Source organism: Furipterus horrens, unplaced genomic scaffold (assembly GCF_987537825.1).
Source record: "Furipterus horrens unplaced genomic scaffold, mFurHor1.1.pri manual_scaffold_4, whole genome shotgun sequence".
Taxonomy (NCBI): domain Eukaryota; kingdom Metazoa; phylum Chordata; class Mammalia; order Chiroptera; family Furipteridae; genus Furipterus; species Furipterus horrens.
Window position 1 is genome coordinate 7791624 of NW_028327174.1, and position 21581 is coordinate 7813204.

Here is a 21581-nt window from a genome sequence, read left to right on the forward strand (position 1 = left end):
GGTGAGCGGGGAAGGAAGCAGGGCCGGCTATGTCTGATGTGTCGATCTGTTTGTTCCTTGGGAGGAAAAGGACAGGAAAGGAGATAGGCAGGGGTCTCAGAGACCTCAGGACCAAGGTTACCCAACAGCAGGAGGCCAGCGGGCAAAGGTACCAGAAGCCACGGGCTGATGTCTCCACTAGGTGCGGTAGACTCAAGACCTCAGACCCAGGACACTTTAGGGGCCACTGAAATGTTCTCATGTCTCATTAAATCAGAAGAAGAAAATGAACTTTCAGGCTGAAGAAAATGTTTTAATATGTAACATTGATTAATTTGATGCAGTTGTAAAATATAATTACATGTATATGTGTGTTTATGTACATCTATGTATAACATATACATATTTTTTTTTAATGTAGAAGTCCCTCAGGCACAGGAAAGTCATTATGAGGACCTGGGAGGCTGAGAGAAGGACATTCCTGCAGGACCGAGGGCTCAGATGCCACGCCAGGTGGGGGTGAGCTGCCTCCCTCACAGCCGGCACAGCTGGGACACTGGGCTCCTGATAATGATAATAAATATCATCTGTTAACTATTAACAAAATGCCAGGCTTTATCTCCCTAATCCTCACAACACTCATTGTTCTCAGTTCACAGAGGAGAGGTTAACTAACCAGGCCTGTAGTCATGGAGCTAGTCAGTGGTGGAACCAAGATTCCAGTCCTACATCGTCCTTCCAATGACATTCGAGGACTCCCCTCCTGCCCTGGGAGTCTGGGACTTTCTGATGCCTTCTGATGGGTGCAGTGAATTATTTTCTAGTTGTTTCCTGTGCCCCAGCTTGTCTCCCCTGCTAGACTTGGTCTCTTTAGGGCCTGCCTGTGTTTTACATTTTTCTTCTACGGTGGTCCTCAGCGGCACGCATTTGAATAAAGTCATATGTGCTTGTGTCGCATGAAGGAGACTCTGTGTGGCCAGCTAGGTGATGTCCCTCCGGGCACCCCAGGGCTGTGCACACCAGCAGCTTTGCTGTGGCTGCTCTTCGCTGTTGCCTCTCAGGGCGGCCAGGTGGCCGCATGGACAACCAGGGAGGGCCCGTCATGAAGTCCTGGGAACCTGCTTCTGTAGCTGCGTTATTCACTTAACACTGTACCAGGAGCAAGGAAACATGGCCACAGACGGTCTCCAGGAAATGTGGGTTTTGATGGCTGCATAATAGTTCATTCATAGTTTCATAGCATCATTACTTAGCTAATCCTGTATTATGGATGTTTCACTTTCCAACTCTTCCCCAAAGACCATTAATATTATTATTATTTTTTTGCTCTTCAGTAAGTCAGTCAATAATTATTTATTAAGTACTTGCTATGTGCTGAGAATAACTTAGCAATCATCTGATGTAATTCAAGGGTAACATTTAGAATACTGAGGAGAAAATCCCAAAAGCTATCAGAGGTGCCCAAAGTGATAGTCAGAGGAAAATTTATAGCCTTAAGTTCATTTATTAATAAAAAGACAGGATAAAGAATTAATGAACTAAACATTCATCTTGAGAAGCTAGAAAAAGACCAATAAAATAAAAGAAATACTAAAAGAAAAAGTTAATGACTAAAGGGAAGGAAATAAAATCAATAGTTGGTTCTTTACAAAGACCAATATAGTAGAACGTCTAGGGACATGCACCGACTGCAAATTCTTTAGTCAAGAGGTCTTCATGAATGTTATTTCTCCCAGCAAACTTCCAATAACAACTGCTTGGCAAAGTGTATTAGTCACCTGTTGCTGGGTAACTAATTAACCAGAACTTAGGGACTTAAAATAAGACACAAGTTTCTCACAGTTTCTGTGGGTTAGGACTCCAGATGGGACTGAGCTAGGTGACTTCTGGCTCAGGGTCTCCATAAGGCTGCATTCATGGTGTTGGCTGAAGTGCGGGAGATCCACTGCCAAGTTCACTCCCATGGCTGTTGGCAGGTCTCATGTTTTCATTCATCGGCAATTGGCTGGAGACATCAGCTCCTTGGAACATGGACCTCTCCATAGGACTACTCATGATATGGCTTGCTTGCTTGCTTCCTCCAGAGCTAAGACAGAGAGAGAGAGACAGAGAGAGACAGAGAGAGAGAGAGAGAGAGAGAGAGAGAGAGAGAGAGAGAGAGAGAGAGAGAGAGAGAAGAGAAGAGAATATGGCAAGGTGGGGAGAGAGACCGGACATCCTTTTGATGATCTTTCTTTTTGTAACCTGATCTCGGAAGTGACATCCCATCCCTTTTGCCACGTTCTAGTGTTCTGTTAGTTAGAACAGCGTCCCTGGGCTCAGCCACACTCAAGGGCAGCCAGTTACACAAGGGTGTGAATACCTGGGGTCACCTCAGAGCCTGCTGCTGCGCAATCACCCCTCTCACTATGTGAAGGCCACGTTTGCCTTGAGAGTGGCCTGAGCAATGGACTGGTAGACAAGGCAAGCTGTGCTACTTACCGGTCGTATATGCCCTGGGAACCTTTGTCAACTACCCAAAAAATGGAGTAACAATAGAGATCACCTTTAGAATTCATTGAGCTTATGGTGAAGAGGGCTGGAGAAAGCGCTTTGTCGTGTTCAGCAGGTTGGCTTCGTTAAGAGAATAAGGGGGACCTGCAAGGGTAGATGATTCTTTCTCTCTCTCTCTCTCTCTCTCTCTCTCTCTCTCTCTCTCTCTCTCTTTCTCTCTCTCTCTCCCTCTCATCTTTCCTTGATGTAAAAACACACACATAGGAAAGTGCACAATTCAGGAATGTGGCCCTTGTCTTTAAACATTTCTTCTAAAAAAAGAGAACCTTGAGTCCGTTTTACTTTGTGCACTTTCCAAAAGCTCCAGTGAGCTAGAATGACTCTTATAATCAGAAAAATACCACCTTTACGAGGTGTAGATTCTGTTGATTGGAGCGTTTCCATGTAAAAAGCATTTGAAAATGCCTTATCTTGCTTGGGCTTGAACACGACCCTGGGAGACAGGCTGAGAAGGAATTAACTTCCTTGGGGCTAAAATGAGGAAACCACTCTCCTCTTGAGGCAGGCAGGGGAGTGACTGCAGGTGTGTCCTCTGTAAGCGCCAGGCATCAAGCCACCTGTCAGCTCCTGGCACAGGACGGCCCTCAGCTGGGCCAGCCTCCCCGCACCCCACCCAAAGGCCACTGCCAGCTCTGATGGAAAAGGCGCTGGCTTGCCAAACCAGGCCTCTACAAAACTTCTACGCTGGGAATCCACCCTAAATAAGTTGTCACGATGCAGTCCGCCTTTATGTGCAAATAGATTTAATGCAGCAGGGTTTTTAATAGCCGACATTTAGAATTAATGTAAGTGTTCAGCAGAAGGAAATTGGTGGAATGCATTTATTTAGGCATTGAAAGGTGGAATATTTCCCTGACATTAAAATATAGCTCTGAAATATAGATTTGTGGGCTTTAATGTTTACTGAATGAAGTAGGCTCAGCAGGCGCAGAGAGAGAGGGGAGCCTAGGATATAACCCATAGAAAACCGCCAATGGAAGGAAATGTGCCAATAGAGTGGGCAGGCTCCCTCCTGGTGGTGGGGTGAAGAGCGATGCTTTTTCTTCTTAATTAATAGCTCTAATTGCCTGTGGTGAGCATGGCAGCTCCATAGGAATAGAAGTAAAGAGCAAAGCATTTAAATCCCCAACCACTGTGACCTTAGCCCTCCCACGCCCTTCTCCACTTTCAAACTTTGTTGGAGATACTTCTAGATGTTTTCTTTGAATCCCCCATGTGTTGCTTTTAAAACTTAACATGTACAATCAGAACAGTCATGGGGTGAGGAGAGAAAACAGAACAAAAAGACTTTCAATTTTGGGGTGGTATCTTTATTGTGTGTTCAGCCCAGGGCTTTAAGATCCTAGCTAAGTTTTTGCTTGACAAATCCAAAGCCTGCTAAGATGCTTATCTGGCCCACAGGGCTACCCACTCGTTCAGCAGCACCACACTCAGCAAAGAGGAGCATCTTCTGATCAACACAATGGTTCTCAGCCTTAAGATTCCCCTAAGAGTCACCTGTAGAACTTTAAAAAATTATGCACACCCAGGCCCTACATCTTGGGATTCTGACTTAATTGGTCTGTGTTGTGCCCTTGGCTTCTTTTTTTGTTTAATTTGGCAAGAAAATTATAATGAAAAGCTAGGTGGCCTGCAACCTATTATTTAAGTAAGATTCGCTCTCCTTTTGTGACAGACATAATTTTAAACACCAACATTATGTTTAATGTTAAACATCATGTAACAGTTTCCTAATTGTTTTGAAAAGTGGTAGCCAGAGCTGTCTTGGGCAAGAGTGACTGTCTTGGTAACACCTGCAGGGCTTTAAAATAGTCTGATGCCTGAATCCCCAGAGATTCTGATTTACTGGGAACAGGTGACAGCCTGCACACCTGATTTTTATAAGCTCTCCTGCTCTTGAGATTTTTAGGTCTAAGTTCCTAGTAAGAGACCGAGAAATTCTGGCCAACCAGAGGTTGTCATCAAAAGCCAACAGGAACAGATGGAATAAACTGAACCCCAGGCCTCTCTGGCCTGCTGATGTTGTCCCCATATTTGCTCAGCCACTACTCTCTTTTCTTGAAAGAGCATCCCTGAACACCTGCTGGCCCACTGCGTACCCATGTCCAGCTGGCTACCCGTGCACTGCCAAGACCTGCTCCTTACAGAGACCTCCCACATATTCCCCTGTGCTCTAATGTCCAGCCACAACATGGAAACCTCGTTACATCCACGCTAAGAGGTTGTCAGAAAACAAATGGTCGTGCTGTCTGGGCGTATTGGCAGCCATTGGCGCGGGCCCATAGGGAACATGGAATCCTGAGCATTGCTCCAAGGCTGTCAGAACACTCAGCAACTGTCACCGTGACAGGAAAAGCTGCCACCTGATTGCTGAGCTGGATTGTCTGACTCCCAGATACTCTCACGGTTTGGCAGGAAGGTGCTTCTCACAGCCTAAATCCGTCATCTTCAGCATTAGTGTTGCCTCCTTTGCTTAATTAAGTAGCCTCATTACCAGGATCATTCCATTCAGCCATGGGGAGGATTTAATGGGTGCTCAAAATCAAATGCCAAGTTCCACTGATTTCTGAAAGTCCAATTTCTATCCTCTTATATTATTACTGCTCCTGAGGCTGATGGCATGGCCACGCTTGTCCTCACCTTTGTTCTTTCTTTACTGCCTACTTATCCTTTAGAAGGTTCAGAGTTTCTCAAAGAAGGCTCCCAAAATATGTATTGTATTTCTAAGGGTAGATGCCCAGAAATTTTAGAATCAGAAGGTTATATAACTTTTATTTTAATATGTATTGCCAGAATGCATTTGTGTCGTGAAAACGCAGATGGAAAATTTTACCCATATTCTTTCTTTTAATCGTTGTTATCAATCTTTCAGTCATTTTCTCAGTCTGATGGATGTGAAAGGATATCTCTGTGTTACTTTTATTCTTATTTCTCACTATTAGCTAAATTTGAGAATATTATTTCACATTTGTCAGCCATTTGGAGTATATATTTTATTAATCATTTTTACATATATTTGGGATTTTGTTCTGGTGAATTTTTTTACTGTTAATTTGTAAGAACTCTTTGCATATCATAGATATTACACTTTACCATCTTCATTAAAGTTGTCCTCCCCCCAAAAAACTTTCAATTAAAAAAATTTTTTTAAATGTTACTGCGCTTATTCTTTTTTTTATCTTTATTTTTTATTTTCAATGACAATTGACATACATTATCATATTAGTTTCAGGCGTACACCCCAGTGATTAGAGATTACATAACTTAGTAAGTGATCATCCTGATAAATCTCATACACATCTGACACCATAACATGGTTATTAGAATATTACTCACTATATTCACCATGCTGTACTTTATATCCCCACGACTATTCTGTAATAACCAATTTGTGCTTCTTAATCCCTTCATCTTTTTCATCCATTCCCCACACCCCCTCCCATCTGGCAAACATCAAAACGCAGAACAAAAGACTTTTAAAGTGAATCTCGACATCATAGAACACAAAAAGCTTAGGGGTTTTACAAAGCGAGTCTCCCTGTTTGAGAAGGAGGCAGGGCTCAGGGACGACGAGTGGCCTGCCAAGCTCACGTGGCATTTCTCCTGGGCTCTGAACGCCCAGTCCGGCTCTGCTCCTCCGCCTCAGGATCCTGGAGGAGGCCAGAGGCTGGGCTACGGAGAGCCTGGAGGATGCTCTGAGCCGGGTGGGGTGGGCCCGGTGAGGAGCCTTCTGCCTGTTTGTTCTGGGTACCTGAGAAGAAGGGACCAAAGTCCCCATTTATGGCCTTGGGGGAGTTAATATGTAACATTCTAGAATATAAGCTGGACCAGGCGGTGAGAGCCTGAGCCCAGGCCTGCAGCAGTCACCGGGAGCTGCCTCTGGGAGCTGCTGCCATGTCGGTGAGATGCTGGTTTCCCTGCCACCCACCTCCCGAATTCATTCATGTTTTTGCCTGAAGGGGGATGGGATTGCTAGGGGAAGAGTGTCGATGCCCCTCCCCAGGCCTCAGTTTACCCATCTATGTAGTGAGGAAGTTCGACAGATGGTCTCCACAGCCCTTTAGCACCCAAGTTCTCTGCTTCCTCCATCACCGTGCTGAGCCCGTCTCATCCCCTCTGGAGCCTCAGTTTGCTCATCAGGAATATTAATAGGAGCAGTAATAATAACTACTAACATCTGTTGAGCTTTAGAAAGATGAAGGAACTGAGGCTTGGAGATTAAATTGTCTACAGTCATCATCTATAAATTGCAGGGGTTGAGTGGAGTGGATGCTCTTTGAGGTCCCTGATTCTTTGATTCCAAACTTGGCTCCGCCATAGCTTGCTGTGTGGTCTTGGATGAGTCACTGCCTGTCTCTGAGCTGCTGTATCCTGCATTTGGGGAACTGGATCACAGGCACCTCTTCTGAGCATCAGGTGGTGTGTTAGTTTCCTGTGGCTGCCATAACAAATTTATTCTCTTCTGTTTTGGAGGCTACAGGTCTGAAATCGAGGTGCTGGCTGGGCCACTCTCTCTCTCTCTCTCTCTCTCTCTCTCTCTCTCTCTCTCTCTCTCTCTCTCTCTCTTTCTCTCTCTCTCTCTGAAGACTCCTTCCTGGTCTCCTCCAGCTTCTAGCAATGGCCGGCACTCTGGGGTATTCTTTGGCTTGTAGCTGCAGCTCTCAGTCTCTGCCTCTGTCTTCATGTGGCTTTCTCCTCTGTGTGCCTGTGTTTCTGGGTCCAAGTTTCTCTCTTCTTATCGGGACACCAGTCATATTGGATTTAGGGCCCACCCTAAACCACTAGGACCTGATTTTAACTTGATTATATCTGCAAAGACCCAGTTTCCAAATAGGTTACATTCATAGGTTCCAGATGTCCCTGATTTGGGGGTTGGGGGGGAACTATTCCAGCTCGTACAGGTGGGATGCAGAGTGTGAGTGTGAATGAAGGGGGACTGGTGAGGAAGGGATGACACTCTCCGTCCCCTCTGACTCTCAGGGAGGACCTTCAGGGTCCAGACCCTTCCCTGACTTCCTCCTTCTCCTGGTCTGACCACCTGTCCCCTTTCTTTCCTCCTTCTCTGGACACCACCTAGGCCAAGCCTGTTGTATTATAGTTGGGGCAACCGAGGACCAGGAAGGGGCACAGCTGGCCCCAGGTCCCTCAGCCAGTTAGGGGCAAAGTGGGCATTAGACCTGGGCCACTGACAGCTGACCCCGCCCCTCCCCACCTGTCTCTCCCTCTGGGCCTCAGACTTGTTGAGTGGGGGGACAGGGATGCTTGGCATTCATATTTGTTCCTCTGCACTCCTGACCTGGGCTAACAATGAGCAGCCATAACGATGGTCGCCCCTCAATCTGCCTTAGCCAGTGCCAGGCCCTAGCTCTGCGTGGGCCTTACGAACACCATCTTGTGTTCTCCCAGCCGGTCTGGAAGTGGACGCTGTTAATAGCAAGGCCTCCCACAGCGGGAACTCAGCAACTGGCTTTCAGCGAACACATTATGTTAGTCAATTTCACAGGTGAGGGAAGTGAGGTTTGGAGAAGAACTCTGATGAATATTTCGGACACTCGACGTCTGGAGTTTTACAGCTTCCTAGTTTTGGATGGACTAAGACCTGCATGCCTCTGATATAGTCATTTTCTGTTAGTAGATTGATTCCAAGATTGTGCAGGAACTAAGCACATCCCTGTGTTGGGGATTCTGCGAAGGGTGCCGTGCCTTCATCGCTTGGACATGTTTGGGGACTGTGAGGTCACCAGGGGCCACTCTATGCATTTCACAGATACGCAAACTGAGATTCCCTCATCTGGGTCCTATAGCTCCAGGTTCAGCTGTCCTTCTAAGGAGCCTGGGATGGATGAGAGCAAAGAAAAACAGGCCATGCGGGGCTCTGGGAGGCTTTGATTAGGGGCCTCTGGCTCTTACCCTTCCCAGCTCTTCGCCGTCCTGTGGGCAGGGGAAGAGGGAGACCTGTGTCCCGGTCAAGGTGGGCTAAAACTCATGAAAAGCATCTGGCTACCTGTGTGATCGGTGTTGTGTGCACTGTCTCTCTGTTGGTGCAGGGGAAATTTGAGGTTATGAACATGGACATGAAGTTGGGGACAACCCTGAAGATCAAGGGCAAGATTGCCAAGGATGCTGACAGGTGAGCAAGCGGGAAGGTGGGGTGTGGGGGAGAGAGGGAGGACTGTCCACAGACCGGGGACAGGCAGGGCAGCCCAGTGAGATGGTCAGAGATGAGGGCGACCTCAGGCCACTCCCACACCCCTGCTGGCTCCTCCCCTGCAAGGACCTGCCTTCATGTCCAAGGCTAGGTGAGAGGGCCGTGAGGATTGCACAGCTGACGCCGTAAGCGCTATCCCTTGGCTTCAACAGACACTGAAGGGACACGTGGAGGAGCCCCTGGAGCTCTGCCCAGCTCCCTGTGGGTCAGGTGCCGCTACTGAAAGCCCAAACCCCCAGGGACACCAGCCCTCTGCCCAGTTGAGAGGCAGGAGGCCAGCAGTTCACACACGTTATACAGAGGAGGCCACCAGGGGCCCCAAGAGGTCTTGTTTGCAAACTTTCCATTAGGAGATAACATACATTTATCCACGTGGCGGGTTGTGGCTCAGCACTAGGCTCTTACGTGTGTACGTCAGTGTTTCTTGGGACTGATCTCCATCACCTCTTGGTTGGGGAGGGGACAGGCAGATGCATGGAAGAGGAGACAAGAGAAAACTCACCACTTTCTCCTACTTCGGTTCCTCAGGGTTGTAGAAAAGTGGGATACCTCTGCTCTGAGACCTTCCAGTGAAGGCACCCCATGACCCAGAATGTCCCACTGTCAGGGAACTTGGAAGGTCTCACCCAAGCTCCCGTAGTGACCCTACCACGAAGTCACACAAACCCTGACCGCAGACTTCTAATGACAGGAAGCTCCCCACCTTCGGTTGACAGCTGTTGGTGGCCAAACTTAACAGGTCTTCAAATAGCTAAGGACAGCAATTCTCTCCCCCAGGACAGACACTCCCAATTCCCGGAACTGTCACTATCAGCTGCCCTTCTGTAGAGAGCCTCAGTCCTGTGCTTCTAACGCAAAGTGATACTCCACTGCCGAGTCTACCTCGTCACCTCGTTTTAAGGCACAGACCTTAATGAACACAACCTTCCTTTGGTGATACTTCCAGCTTCTGGTTAACTAAGATCATACGACCCAGGGCTGGCCCCTAATCCTGCTACCCATTGCCCTGCAGCTTTGCGATTAATCTGGGCCAGGGGACAGATACGCTGGATCTGCATTTCAACCCACGTTTTGGCGAATCCACCATAGTCTGCAATTCATGGGACGGCAACAACTGGGGGCAGGAGCAACGGGAAGATCATGTGTGCTTCAGCCCAGGGTCAGAGGTCAAGGTGAGGTCAAAGGGGGAAAGGGGCTTGAGGACAATGTCAATCGGAGAGCCCTGATGGTAGGGAACCCTGGTCTAGACACGTGCTGGCGCTTTCTGAGCCACCGGGTACCGCCTTGGCCCATTTCCGGCGTGCCTCCCTGACACCCTCCCTCCCACTGCAGTTCACCGTGACCTTTGAGAGTGACAAATTCAAGGTGAAGCTGCCAGACGGGCACCAGTTGACCTTTCCCAACAGGCTGGGCCACAACCACCTGAGCTACCTGGGCGTGCTGGGGGGGTTCAGCCTCTCCTCCTTCAAGCTTGGCTGAGCGGGCAGCGCCTCACTGGGACGGCGGACCCCTGGCTCTCCCAATCCTGAGCTGCTCCCCAGTCACTCGGGACCAGTGGCGCCTGGGTCCTGGCTCCCCACCTGCAGTGCCTGTCCCTCTGACCCCGTTTTCCTCCTCTCAACGCTAAGAATAAACTTAGGAATCCACCTTAATCCAGTCTTTCTGTGACACAATTTGTGGTGTTTCCCATGCATGTTAATGCTCTAAGCTTCCTCATGATAGAGGAGGAAGCTGAGGCATAAGGTCACAGTACTGCCAAGTCGGGGCTGGGACACACTTCGCAACACCTCTAAGCACCCACTCCTGCCTACCTGTCCCTTGTTATCGCCAGGTGCCAAGCTGCCCCGTGGGATTAGAGGCAGGTACTGGCTCCAGGCACCTGGGCCAGGGGCTGTTCCCGGAACTGTAGATAAGGGCTCCCACCTGGGCCTCTTATCTCAGGAACATTCATTCCAGCCTGGTTACTCATTACCCCTGTCTTGGCCCCTCTGTCCTGGGGCCCTGAGGGGGTCCTTGGCTTCCAAACCCAAAGCTGAGCGTATTTAAGCAGGTGGAGATGACGCTGTACTCTCAAGTTCCCAAGCATCTTGCAGGACAACTTTGACCAAAAAAGCCTTTTTTAATCAGGACCCAGAGGCAGGTCTGGGGTGCACAGAAAGGGGGAAGGTCACACCTGATGTTTCTTTGACAAGTCAGGGTTGGGGCGGGGATGTTGGGGAAGCAGCCCTAGCGAGGGCCAGGGGCAGCTCCAGGATGAGCTGGGGCAGGCAGTCCCTTGGGGAGGAGACAAAGGTCCTGTGTGGTACGCTTCCTACCCCCCACCCAGCAATGACAGCTTCCCCAGCACAAAGGCAGCACTGTGCCGCTGGGCCATCCGGCCAGTGGGGGTGGGGCCGAAAGAATGGCCCCTGGGTCCAGAGTGGCAGTTGTGGGGAAGCAGGTCAGACCAGCAGGGCCCTCAGGAACACCCAGGTCCGAGAACAAGCCTGTCCCATGTCTGTCCAGCAGAGGTGTGGAGGGTTTGGGGACAATTTAGGTTTTCCCATCTGTCAGATGAGGGGCTGGCTCTGCACCCGGGCTCTTCAGGGGCGACAGCCTGAGGCTGGGCAGGGTCTTGAGCCTGTGCTCAGCTGCTCACACCTTGATCTCGTCGTCCTCCTCAGCATCGGCGAACTTGAAGGTGCTTGCTTGCACCGTGCTGGGCACAGGGGCCCTGCTGACTGCCTGGGGTGCCTCCCACTCTTCGTCCAGGCTCTCCCAAGAAGCCCGACCCTGGGGCAGCACGTTCACCAGCTCCCGCCGAGCATCCATCTCAGTGTAGTGGCGGCTGCCCCTGCTGCCACCCCAGCCTGCTCCCCAGTGCCTGCTGGGGGCCATGTCAGCACGGGGACACTCTCCCACCAGGCTGGCCCTTGCCTCAGCCACTGGGCCCAACCCAGTGGTTACCCCATTGGGGCAGCGTCCACGGGGTGGAGGGCTTGAGGCAGGAGCTGCGGGGTTTGCGGCAGGAGCCGGGGGGTTTGTAGTAGAGGCTGAGGCTGGGGTCTCAGCTGCAGAAGATTCTGAGAGGCTCATGACCCCCAGCAGCTCGCTGAGGAGAGAGGGCCCAAGGTCCAGGTCCAGACGGAAGGACAGGAGGGAGTCAGAGCGGTGAAGCTCAGGTTCGGAAGGGAAAGAACTGTCACGGTCTCGGTCACGAGGCTTTTCTGGACGAGGCACGCGGGAGATGGTGCAGAACCCAGATTCCAGGCCTAGAAGAGAAATGGGGAGTGGAGTCAGAGCTGGGGTCCTTAACCATCAATTGGGGAGGGGAGAGAAAGGATGAACCCCAGCTTGCTATGTGGCCTCTAGCAAATCACTCCCCCCATCTGGACTCAGTTTTGCCATCTTTCCAATATAGGGAACCCCAGTCTCTCATGTGATCCTCCCATCAACCCTGGAAACTGACAATTGACATAATCCTCATTCCCACTTTCAGATGAACAGCCCAGGGCCACAGTCTGATGACGTGGAACCAAGCCTGGAGCTCAGCTCTCCTGTCTCAGTTCCCACTGTAAACTTGGCCATGGCCCCGGGTCTTCTGCCATGACAGTGGCCGATGGCTGACAGTGAACCCACAGCATGTGGCTTGGTCACAGGGATGGAACCAGCAGCCAGGATCTGTGTGCATAGCAATCACAGGCTCAGAGGATGCCCTCCAAAAGTCCAGCCCCTGGCTCCAGGACTGCGGGGCTTTAGACATGGAGGAGTTACTGTGGACCAGCCCTCGGTGGGGTTCTGAGCAGTGACCCGCAGGGGGAACACTAGAGGCAGCCTCTGGTTGTGGGGAAAGGCTGCAGAGCAGAGAATGGCCACCAGGTGGCAGCACGAACCCTGGTTCCCAGGTAAGCTGTCCCGCGGAGACAAGGCAGCACCTGCCTCTTCCCACCAGGGCAGGAAGGGACTCTGGATTCTGTCCATGTGAACGGTTTTCCAAATTTGTCAGCATTTTGGGTTCCCACCCCCTGACCCTTCCCCATCCATGGTCTGGGGTCTGGGCCTGACTTCCATGATCCTTACCAAACTACTATGGGGAAAAGACTTCACTTGGAAGCTTGGTTCAATCATTAAAGCCTCTGGGTCTTGGCACCTGAAAAATGGGCAAATAACTCAGGCCCTCACCATAGCTGGAGTGGCCGTCCGTGGAGCCAGCAGGGCTGCTGTTGAAGCTGAACTTGCTCACCACGAGGCTGTCGTAGGCAGCCTGGTTGAGTTGGGGAAGGGAGATGGCGTTCTTGATGATGGGGGAGATGGCAGGTGGAGCAGGTGAGGGCGATGGCGGGGAAGCTATCCGCCGGGGCGGCACCCCCACTCTGCGCACCTGCTGTAGCTTCTTGGCCAGGTAGCTGCGGGGTGAACGGTGGGTGCCCCTGGAGCTGCCACCGTGGTTGCTGAGGAAGGAGGTGTCGCCAAAGACGTCCCCACCGCGGCCCACATGCATGGTGTGTCGGAAGTCCCCGAGTGGGGGGCTGATCATGTCTGCAGTCAGCCGCCGCTTTCCCTGAGAGCTGGACGCCCAGCCCACAGGTGAGAGCTTGCCCAGGCTCATGACGGGAGCTCCTCCGGCCCCCTGGGGGCCCAGCATCCGCTCCGGCTGTTCACAGCTGCTGGTCCATGCCCAGCTGGGGCAGGCGGCTGGTCCGCTTCTCACTTCCCTCCTTCCCAGTGCCGGGGGGGTGGACAGAGGCTGCTGCTCTGTTCTCCTAATGTGCTGCCCCCAAATATTGAGGCTGCTGGGGGTCCATGACTGGTCTCTCCCTGAGGCCTGGCTCCTGGACCTGTGGAATCAGCTGTTGATGTTCTATCCAAGAACAGAGCAGGCACAAGACGTGCCTCAAATGTGGACAGCCCCTCTCCTGCCCAGGAGAGACCTGGAAGAAGGACAGAAAGGTGATAGTAGGCCTGGGGGATCCTAGAGCCAAACCAGAACACCTGAAGAGAATACACGGGCGGGGGGGGAGCGAACCGCCGACCAAATGCTGCGCAGACGCAGACACACAGACAAGGACAACAGGCAAAACTGAACAACTGAGACAGAAATCAGAGCCGGGGTTGCCTTTGAGCAGGCACTGATGGCGAGGGAGCACAAAAAATTCATAGAGCCATACACTTACAATGTGTATGGTCATTATACAGGAACCCTTTATGAAACACCTACTCCTACGAAGTGCCAATGACTTGTGTTCATCACTCATTAAACCCACACAGCAGCCCTGAGGGAGGCAATATATCAGAGGGGAGAAACGAGGCCAAGCAGCGAAAACACTTGCCGGAGGTTACACAGTGGGAAATGGTGAAGCATGGCCCCCTAAACCAGAGCCCGTGAACCCCACACTACACTGCCTCCTGCTGGCAGGTTGAACAAGTCATCCCCCTTCTCTGTTGGTTAAATTGTCTTCCACTCAGAGTGGCCAGGATGGAGGAGGTGCCCGTCAAAGCCTCTGTGAATGGCTGTGCAAACAGCCCACGCAGAGGTTCCTCAGGACCCTCTGCCTTCAAGGTGCTTCCTGAAAAAATGATCCTGTGGTCGAAAGTGGCTTTTTCCAGATGTTGCCTGCACGCCTGAGGCTCTGAGAAGGCCCCAGGAAAGAGCTTTATCAGCTTGTTACAATGAGGTAGTAGCCTCCGCTGGTACCGAAAGCTTTTCCTTGGCCACTCCCTCCCCTCCTAATCTCCCCACAGCCTCGGTCTTCTCTGAACTCCTCTGGGTCTGACCTTATCCTTTCCAGTATCATAGAAAGTACTAGCTGAAGAACACCTATGGGCCTATGGCCCAGAAAAGGGCCAACTTTGCTCAGGGTCACATGAAGAAAGCTAGTTGAGACCTGAACTCAGAGCCTGACTCACACAGCCTTTGACTGGCTCCTGGAGCCCAGTCCTGTCTCCCTAGATTGGCAACACACTCTGAGGGTGGGGCACCTGCCTGGATTTTCCTGCCTTCCTCCTTTCCAGCACTCAGCCGGGTCTCTGCACACGGCAACCGTCAAATCAATACCAGTTTAATCAGGCGATCTCTATGCCACAGGACAACCTTCATGCTAAAAGATTACCCCTTGCTACCTTCTGAGGGTATGTAGGTGATTCAGTGGCCTCACCATGTGACCTTGGGCAAGTCCCTTACCTCCACAGTCCTGAGACCTCTGCTGATAAAAGCTGATAATAATCCTTAACAAGAACACCTAGATCTGAGTCTCAACTTAAAAAAAAAACAAAAAAATCTTTGCTGCCACCTCCAAGCATAAAAATCCCAATACTGCCCTTTGAATGTTATTTGAAATTCAAAATAGGTTAAATAACAAGATAAAAACAAAGAAGGCGATAAAACAAAGCTTGCTTTGTTTTCTGACTACATTCTCTTTCCTTCCCACCATCTGATCCTCCCCCAACCATAACCCCTCCCCTGGGGGCGGGTGTTCTGAATCATCCCTTTCCCTGGCACCCCTGGCACCGAGAAGGCCTCGTGGAATGTTTGCTGTAGTTATGAGGCACACTGCAGTTGGCCAACCACCACATGATGTCATCTGATTCTCCAACAGCTCCACAGAGCTGCTGGGGTAGCCCATTTCACAGGGAGATCCAAGGTTGTGGGGAAAGGGACTTGGCCAAGGTCACATGGCAGGTACATGATGACACAGGCCAGGTTTCCTTGTTCTGCAGACAAGGGGTGAATGTCTGGAAGGAGAAACTGGTGTTGGGGGATCATTCTGAAATGCCATGTGGAGGGGGTCACGTGTCTGCTATGTGGCCACACCCACTTCTCTCCTAGCCCCCCAATGCTCTGGCTTCTTGAAGCAGCCTCTCCTTTCGCAGCAAAAGGGGCTCCAGCTCCTATGGAAGCCCAGTAGCCACTGTGACTTGGGAGAACAACTTCCGTCCCAATCTTGTGATTATCCCACCTCCCAAATGCCTCCAGGCACCCTAAAAGGTCTCTCCCTGCCCACTGCAGTAGAGAGACCCTGCCAAATTGTAGGGCCACAGGCAGGTCACTAATACTTGGGACCTGTTTTTCCCACATGGAAACTAAGAACAGCATCGAAGGCTGCTCCCCTCCCAGGAGGATTGTAAGAGTGGAAGGTGCTTAAACCCCCAGAAGCTGGAACAGGGTAGCTCTTGGTTCAAATCCAACATCCTTATGCCAACATATCTCCTCTGGGGACTCTTGGTGGCAGCTATTTGGCACGTGACGCAGACCACAGGGTATTGCTGGTGATCAGGTGTGCCCCTCTGGCCCTGGCGGAAGCAGGGCTCTGGATGCCCTGGTACGAGTGCAAGGCCTATCTCCCCCCACTAGCCCTGGAATACTACCTGCTAGTGCCCACAACACCCATTTTACAGATGGAAAAAAAGGCACAGAAGGGACTTAGCTTGCCCCAGGCCACAGAGCAGAAAAGGTGGTGTAGCTGGGGACCCCCCGGGAGTCTACCAACACCAGCAGTAAATGTCGGGGAAAGGGGTGAAGACCCTGAGCATGGGAAGGGCAGGGCTGGGAGGCAGGAGACTCAGCTCTGCAGATTCAGTGTTTCTGTGTCCTGGACAAGAGTGGCCACCATGCAGCCTTGCTGTCCCGCGAGTCCTTACATTTACCCTACAGAAGACAGTCAGCCCAGGGCCCCCAGTAGTTTACTCAATGGTGGGAATGACTGCGAAGACGAGATTTGAGGCACCAGGCAGGGGCCATGTATTCGGAAAGACCAGTAGGGGCCGCTGTGGAGACACATGTGGCTGGGGCCGCGGATGGGGGGGCGGGGAGGCAGGAGGGGGTCTGACTGCGGGGGAGAGCAGAGGCGCAGGCGGGGGCGGCTGCACGCTGGCGCTCACCTGGGAGTCGCCCGCAGGCTGCGGTGTCCGCCAGCTGCGTCACCTCGCATCCTGGAGGCCAGTCGCGCGCACATAGCCCCCGCCCCTCGAACGTCCCCTGGGTAACACCACCCCTACCGAGGGAGTGCGGGACCCTATCTTGGTTAGGGTCCCTGGCACAGGAGGTTAACTCCTTGGGGCTGGCTTCTCACCCCTCTCAAAGGCCAGCCGTTTTATGATGAAGAGACGGGAAACTGAGGCCAGAAAAGAATAGCAAGCTGTCTGAAGTCGCAGCGGGGACCCCGGACTAAGAGCGGGTTAGGAAGAGGGAGCACCATGGCAGCACCATGCGCCATAGGGGAGGTAGGAAAAAGTGGCGGGCGAGGGGTGCTTCTAGCCCCACCACCCCAAGTTAGAGCCGAGTCCGCCCTTCCCTCAGCGAGGCGCCACGGCCGCGGGCCCGGCCTCCCACAGACCTGGGTTCCAGTCCCCGCGCCGCGTTTGTGCCGCGGTGGCCCCCAGGTCAGACCTTCCGCCTCTCTGAGCCCCAGTTTCCCGGTCTAGGACATGCGCTTCAAACTGCGCGGGTCTTGTGTGGTTGGGGCAAGAACAGACGATCTCGAGGGCAGCCGGGGTTGGAAGTCCGGGAAAGACTTGGGCCATAAAACATTCCCTCTGGGGGGCAGCGGGTTAGAATGTGGAGGGTCGCTCCGGGGGGAAGGGGACAGCCGGCTGTCTTGGCTGGAGGGGAACCGGACGGGATGACCTCATCCGCTGCTCGGGCCTGGAATGCAGCGGTTGGGGAGGGGGCAGGGTGCTTGGTCCATCTCCCCGGCGCTCCCCCCACCCGCCACACACACTTCCCGCTCTCCGCGCCGGCCAAGGAGCCCGACATTCCGACACACGGCCCCCTCCCCGTTCCTTCCCCTCCTTTCCCAGGGCAGGAAGGAGCGTAGACGACCCTCTGCTCGCCCCCTCCTCCTGCCACCCGGTTTACCGCTCCCCCAATTCTCTGCCCCCTCCGTTCGCCGGGGCACATGGCAAAACTACCCAAAACTTGGGAGCGTGATTGCGCTGCTCCGCGCCCAGTGCTCCAGGCCTTCCTGTTGGCACCAGGGCGCCTTCGGCAGGAGGGCCCCCTTCCCCGCCCCAGCCCGGAGAGCCTAGGAGGGTGCAGAGTCCCCGCGGGCGCCGTGTCCCCCCGCCGCGTTCACGCCCACCCGGGGCTCGGGGACCCGCGGGCCAGCTCGGTGTTACCTTTTCCCCGCGAGCCCCGGGGCTGGGGGCGAGGGCGGACGGGCGGCAGTGGCGGCGGAGGCAGCGCGTACCGGCGCGCAGTCGGGGCGAGTCGCTGGGCCGGTCTGCGCCGCCTTGGCCGCGGGCTCCGCGGGCTGGCTCCCGGGCGGGGGCGGGGTGTGGGCGCGCGCCCTCCTCCAGCCTCCGTCCTCCCGCCCGCGGGCGGGGCGGGGCGGGGCTCGGGGCCCCTCCCGGGCACCCAGCACGCCCCCCCGAGCTGAAGCCAGAGCTAGAGGGGGAGTGGCGGGGCCCCCAGGCCAGCCGTCAGGGGCAGGATCCAGGGAATGGCCGGATGGCCGGGCTAGGTGACTCTGGTCGTCTGCAACCAAGCCCTTCCCCACCAGCTCTCCGCGTGGCCTGGAGGCAATCTGACCTGATAACTGGCTCCTGGGCTCTCCAGCCGCTCCCTGCGGGAGTTTGGGGAAAAGAGAAGCCTGCCTCGGAGGCCTTGAATGCCGGAGAGACCCATTTAGACCTCGAGTTCCACCAGCTGGGGTGACCACTCCTTTTCTCCCGACCACCCATTCCTTTCAGTCCTATACACAGGCCCCACAGCTGCCGGGACACAGGCCTGAGCCAGGCTGGGGAGCAGGCCAGGGCAGGCCACGGGTAGAGTGGTGTGGTGTGGCGGTCAAGGGCCCTGGAACCCAGCAGCCTGCCTTACTATTCTGCCATGGCCTTTGCTTACCTTTTCTGAGCCTTAGTTTCCTCACTTGTAAAATGGGATGATAAAAGCAAGCACCAGACGTTACGTTACTAAGTGCTCTCTGCTCTGTCAGCACCTAGCTGGCTTGCTGAACAGGTAAATGAGATCACACCTTGAATGGATGGGTTTAGAAGCTTTACTGAGCACCTCAACCCCGCCCCTGAGGGTCGGGGAATCTGCTGTGCACTGGACCCCAGGCCATCCTCGAGGAGGGGAGACGGATCTCTGATTCCTGCTTCATGTTTTGTTCCCCTCTGATACCCACCTGGGGCTCTGAGCCCCCCTCTGACAGGCAGGAAGTCCTGGGGGCTGTCTTTGCGCGGTGACCCCTAATAGGCTTGCAGGGGAGGGTAGGGGCTTTGCTAGAGGAGGTGATCCCCGAGATAAGTTGTGAAGGATGCATAGGCAGAGGGAAGGGCAGTGGAAGTGCCCACTCACCTGGCCGGAGAGAGCACCAGCAAAGGTCGGAGCTAAGGATCTGCCTGAAGGGAGGCGGGTGTGACTGGAGGAAATGGTCTGAGCACTGACCTGGCTGGGGACGAGGAGCTGGGTTTACACACAGACCAGACAGAGGAGGCAAGGTTTTGTTCACAGAGTGCTGGCCTTTTTTCATCGTCTTCCTGAATCCTCATGCTGGCTGTCAGGGGAGGGGGTTATCTGCACAGCTGGAAAATGGGGGAACTGAGGCACAACGAATTCCAGGAGTAGGACTGAGACTCCAGTCGATCAGAGCTCTTTTCCTGGGGTTAGGTTTTGTCCCAGGGGGGATTGGGAATCATCTCAGAGGTGCTGAAGAGTGTGGGTGAGGGAGAAGGGGTGCTGCGCTTGGGAGGCAGGGACCTGTGGGTGGTGGGCACAATCAAGGGCTGGGAGAGAACTGGGCCAGGTCTTGAGGGCTTAACCTTGGGCCAGGTGCCCAGCCTCCCTGAAGCAGGGATGGGAAGCCAGCAGGTGTGCATGTGGAAGCTCTTGTGTGAGCACAGAATGGACTGGAAGGACAGGGATGGTGGCAGAAACTACTAATGGCAGTGGTAATACAGTACCAGCATTTATTGAGCACCTAATGCATACTGGGCCTACAGCCTCTTATATGCGCCATGATGTTTAACCCCCATGAGAGCTGCATTGACACTGTACTGTGCCTGCCATCATGTTCCTTTTGCAGAGAAGAGAAGTGACTTGTCCAAAGCCACCTGCTGCTGCAAGACGTCCACACTTCCTGGTTTGCCCAGGACAGTCCCAGATGATGCCCCCTGTCCCAGGGAAATTACTAAGAGCACTTCCTTTCACTCTCAAAGGTGACCTGGTTAGACAGTAAATCACATGTCACTCTAGTCAGAGGGTCCTCAGAGCCGCCGGCAAAGGAAGCAGTTTGGTGTGATGTGAGAGACCCGGAACACAAATCCTGGCCCCTGGCTTCCCACTGGGTGACTGCGGGCAAGGCACTTGGCCTCTCTGAGCCTCAAGTTTCTTGTCTATAAAATGGGTATAATTCCAGTGCAGAGATTGGCTACTTGTGGGTCTTTACTACTTCTTGTGAGCCCCGAAGAGACAGCTAAGAAAGCAATCCTAATGATAATGGTTACAATCTGCCACACACTCACAGCATCCCCTTTGTCTCAGGTCTGGGGGTGGGCAGGGGACCTTCCTACTATGTGCCAGGCCCTTTGTCTCCCTTAGCTCACTGTGAGGCAACCTGTGAGTAAGGAATTCGTTGTCCCATTTTCCAGATGGGAAAACTGAGGCTGAGAGGAGCTCTCATCCCTCATTTCCAGGTACGTGTACCACTGCATGGAGGCTGCATTCCTGTTCCTGGCTCTGCTCCTGATCTCAGGAGTCAGCTCAGTTTTTCCCTCTGGAAAATGGGAGAAAGGGAGGGTCTGGGCATCCCTGTGAAGGATGCAGGAGTGAGCAGTCCCCATTTTCCATGGTTTCCTCCTCCCTCAATTTCCTGTAACCCCCTTGCTTCCCCTTTCAAGAGGCTGTACACAGGAACGCAGGGGTTAACCCTGGCAAAGCTGTAATCACCGTGCAGAATGCAGAACAAATGCTTGCCAGCTGGGGACTGGGAGCTGCTAGGTGGGACTGGCTGCCTGAAGCTCAGGAGCCCCCTTCTCTTCCCCTGTCCTAGAGCAACCAGGCCCCTTGGGCCATAATCAGAGCTCAGTTGCCCCCTCAACTCAGCCCTGCAGGCTGGGTGGGCTGAAGCATGGGGCTTATGGGAAAGAGGCAGTTTCTGGGCAGGGAGTCCTCTTTGGAGCTAGGGTGAAGGGGGGCGGGGCACCACGAGAGAGGGGAACTTGCCCCTTGGGGACCCAGGAATGCCAGTGGCTGCCCAGCAGGCTCCAGTGAGGTTTGGAGTGAGCTGAATGAGTTGGCTCGGCCACATCTACCAGCCCCCAGCCCAGAACATCCCTAAGGAGCATGTACTCTTTCCACCCCAATTCGGGCAGGGCTTTTGGTCAGTTAATGCATCTGCCCACTGATTGGTCTGCCCAGTCCTCTATTTCACGAGTGTCCCTGGTTCATCCACCCCCAGATGCAATTGCCAGTCTATCCACTACCCATTGCCCATACACCTATTTATCCCTCTGCCTACCCCTCCACCCATCCGTGGACCCGCCTCCTTACCTACTCATCTGTTGACCTGCTACCCACCCATTTACTCACCTAACCATCCTGTGGTGCTCTTACCTCGACTCACACCTGGCCTCTGCTGACCCACATGGGTCTCTGACCATGCCCTCATCTGTTTCACATGGAGAAACTTCACTCACCTTCATCGGTGGGTCACCCTTGGGCAAATCATCCTTGAAGGCTGTTTTGAAATGTCACCTCCTCCTGGAGGTCCTCCTTCAGAGTGAGCCTCTCCCCTGCACTTGGTCCATCCTCTATATTGGCATCTGTTGTCCTGAGAAATCTAAGGGGGTCCTTGTCCCCTAAACTGGACTGTAACCACTGTAAGGGCAGGTGCCTTCCTCCTGGGACTGCTTGAGGGACACT

General features: G+C 53.3%; 2 protein-coding genes across 3 annotated transcripts; one reads left to right on the plus strand and one right to left on the minus strand.

Annotated features, from left to right (window-relative positions):
* The first annotated feature begins 6347 nt into the window (after positions 1-6347).
* On the plus strand, positions 6348-10392 carry LGALS2 (galectin 2). 2 transcript variants are annotated; one of them, XM_090272475.1, is made up of 4 exons: positions 6348-6432; positions 8580-8662; positions 9753-9912; positions 10073-10392. In XM_090272475.1, the coding sequence occupies exons 1-4, from the start codon at positions 6427-6429 to the stop codon at positions 10217-10219; spliced, it is 396 nt and encodes a 131-aa protein (XP_090128601.1). In that variant the 5' UTR covers positions 6348-6426; the 3' UTR covers positions 10220-10392. The 2 variants fall into 2 exon arrangements, with proteins under 2 accessions (XP_090128601.1, XP_090128600.1); XM_090272474.1 differs by lacking the exon at positions 6348-6432 and adding an exon at positions 6806-6948.
* Positions 10393-10839: 447 nt separating this feature from the next.
* On the minus strand, positions 10840-17950 carry CDC42EP1 (CDC42 effector protein 1). The gene is made up of 3 exons (XM_090272476.1): positions 17834-17950; positions 12902-13650; positions 10840-11991 (listed from the first exon to the last, which is right to left on the minus strand). The coding sequence occupies exons 2-3, from the start codon at positions 13362-13364 to the stop codon at positions 11375-11377; spliced, it is 1080 nt and encodes a 359-aa protein (XP_090128602.1). The 5' UTR covers positions 13365-13650; positions 17834-17950; the 3' UTR covers positions 10840-11374.
* Positions 17951-21581: the final 3631 nt, after the last annotated feature.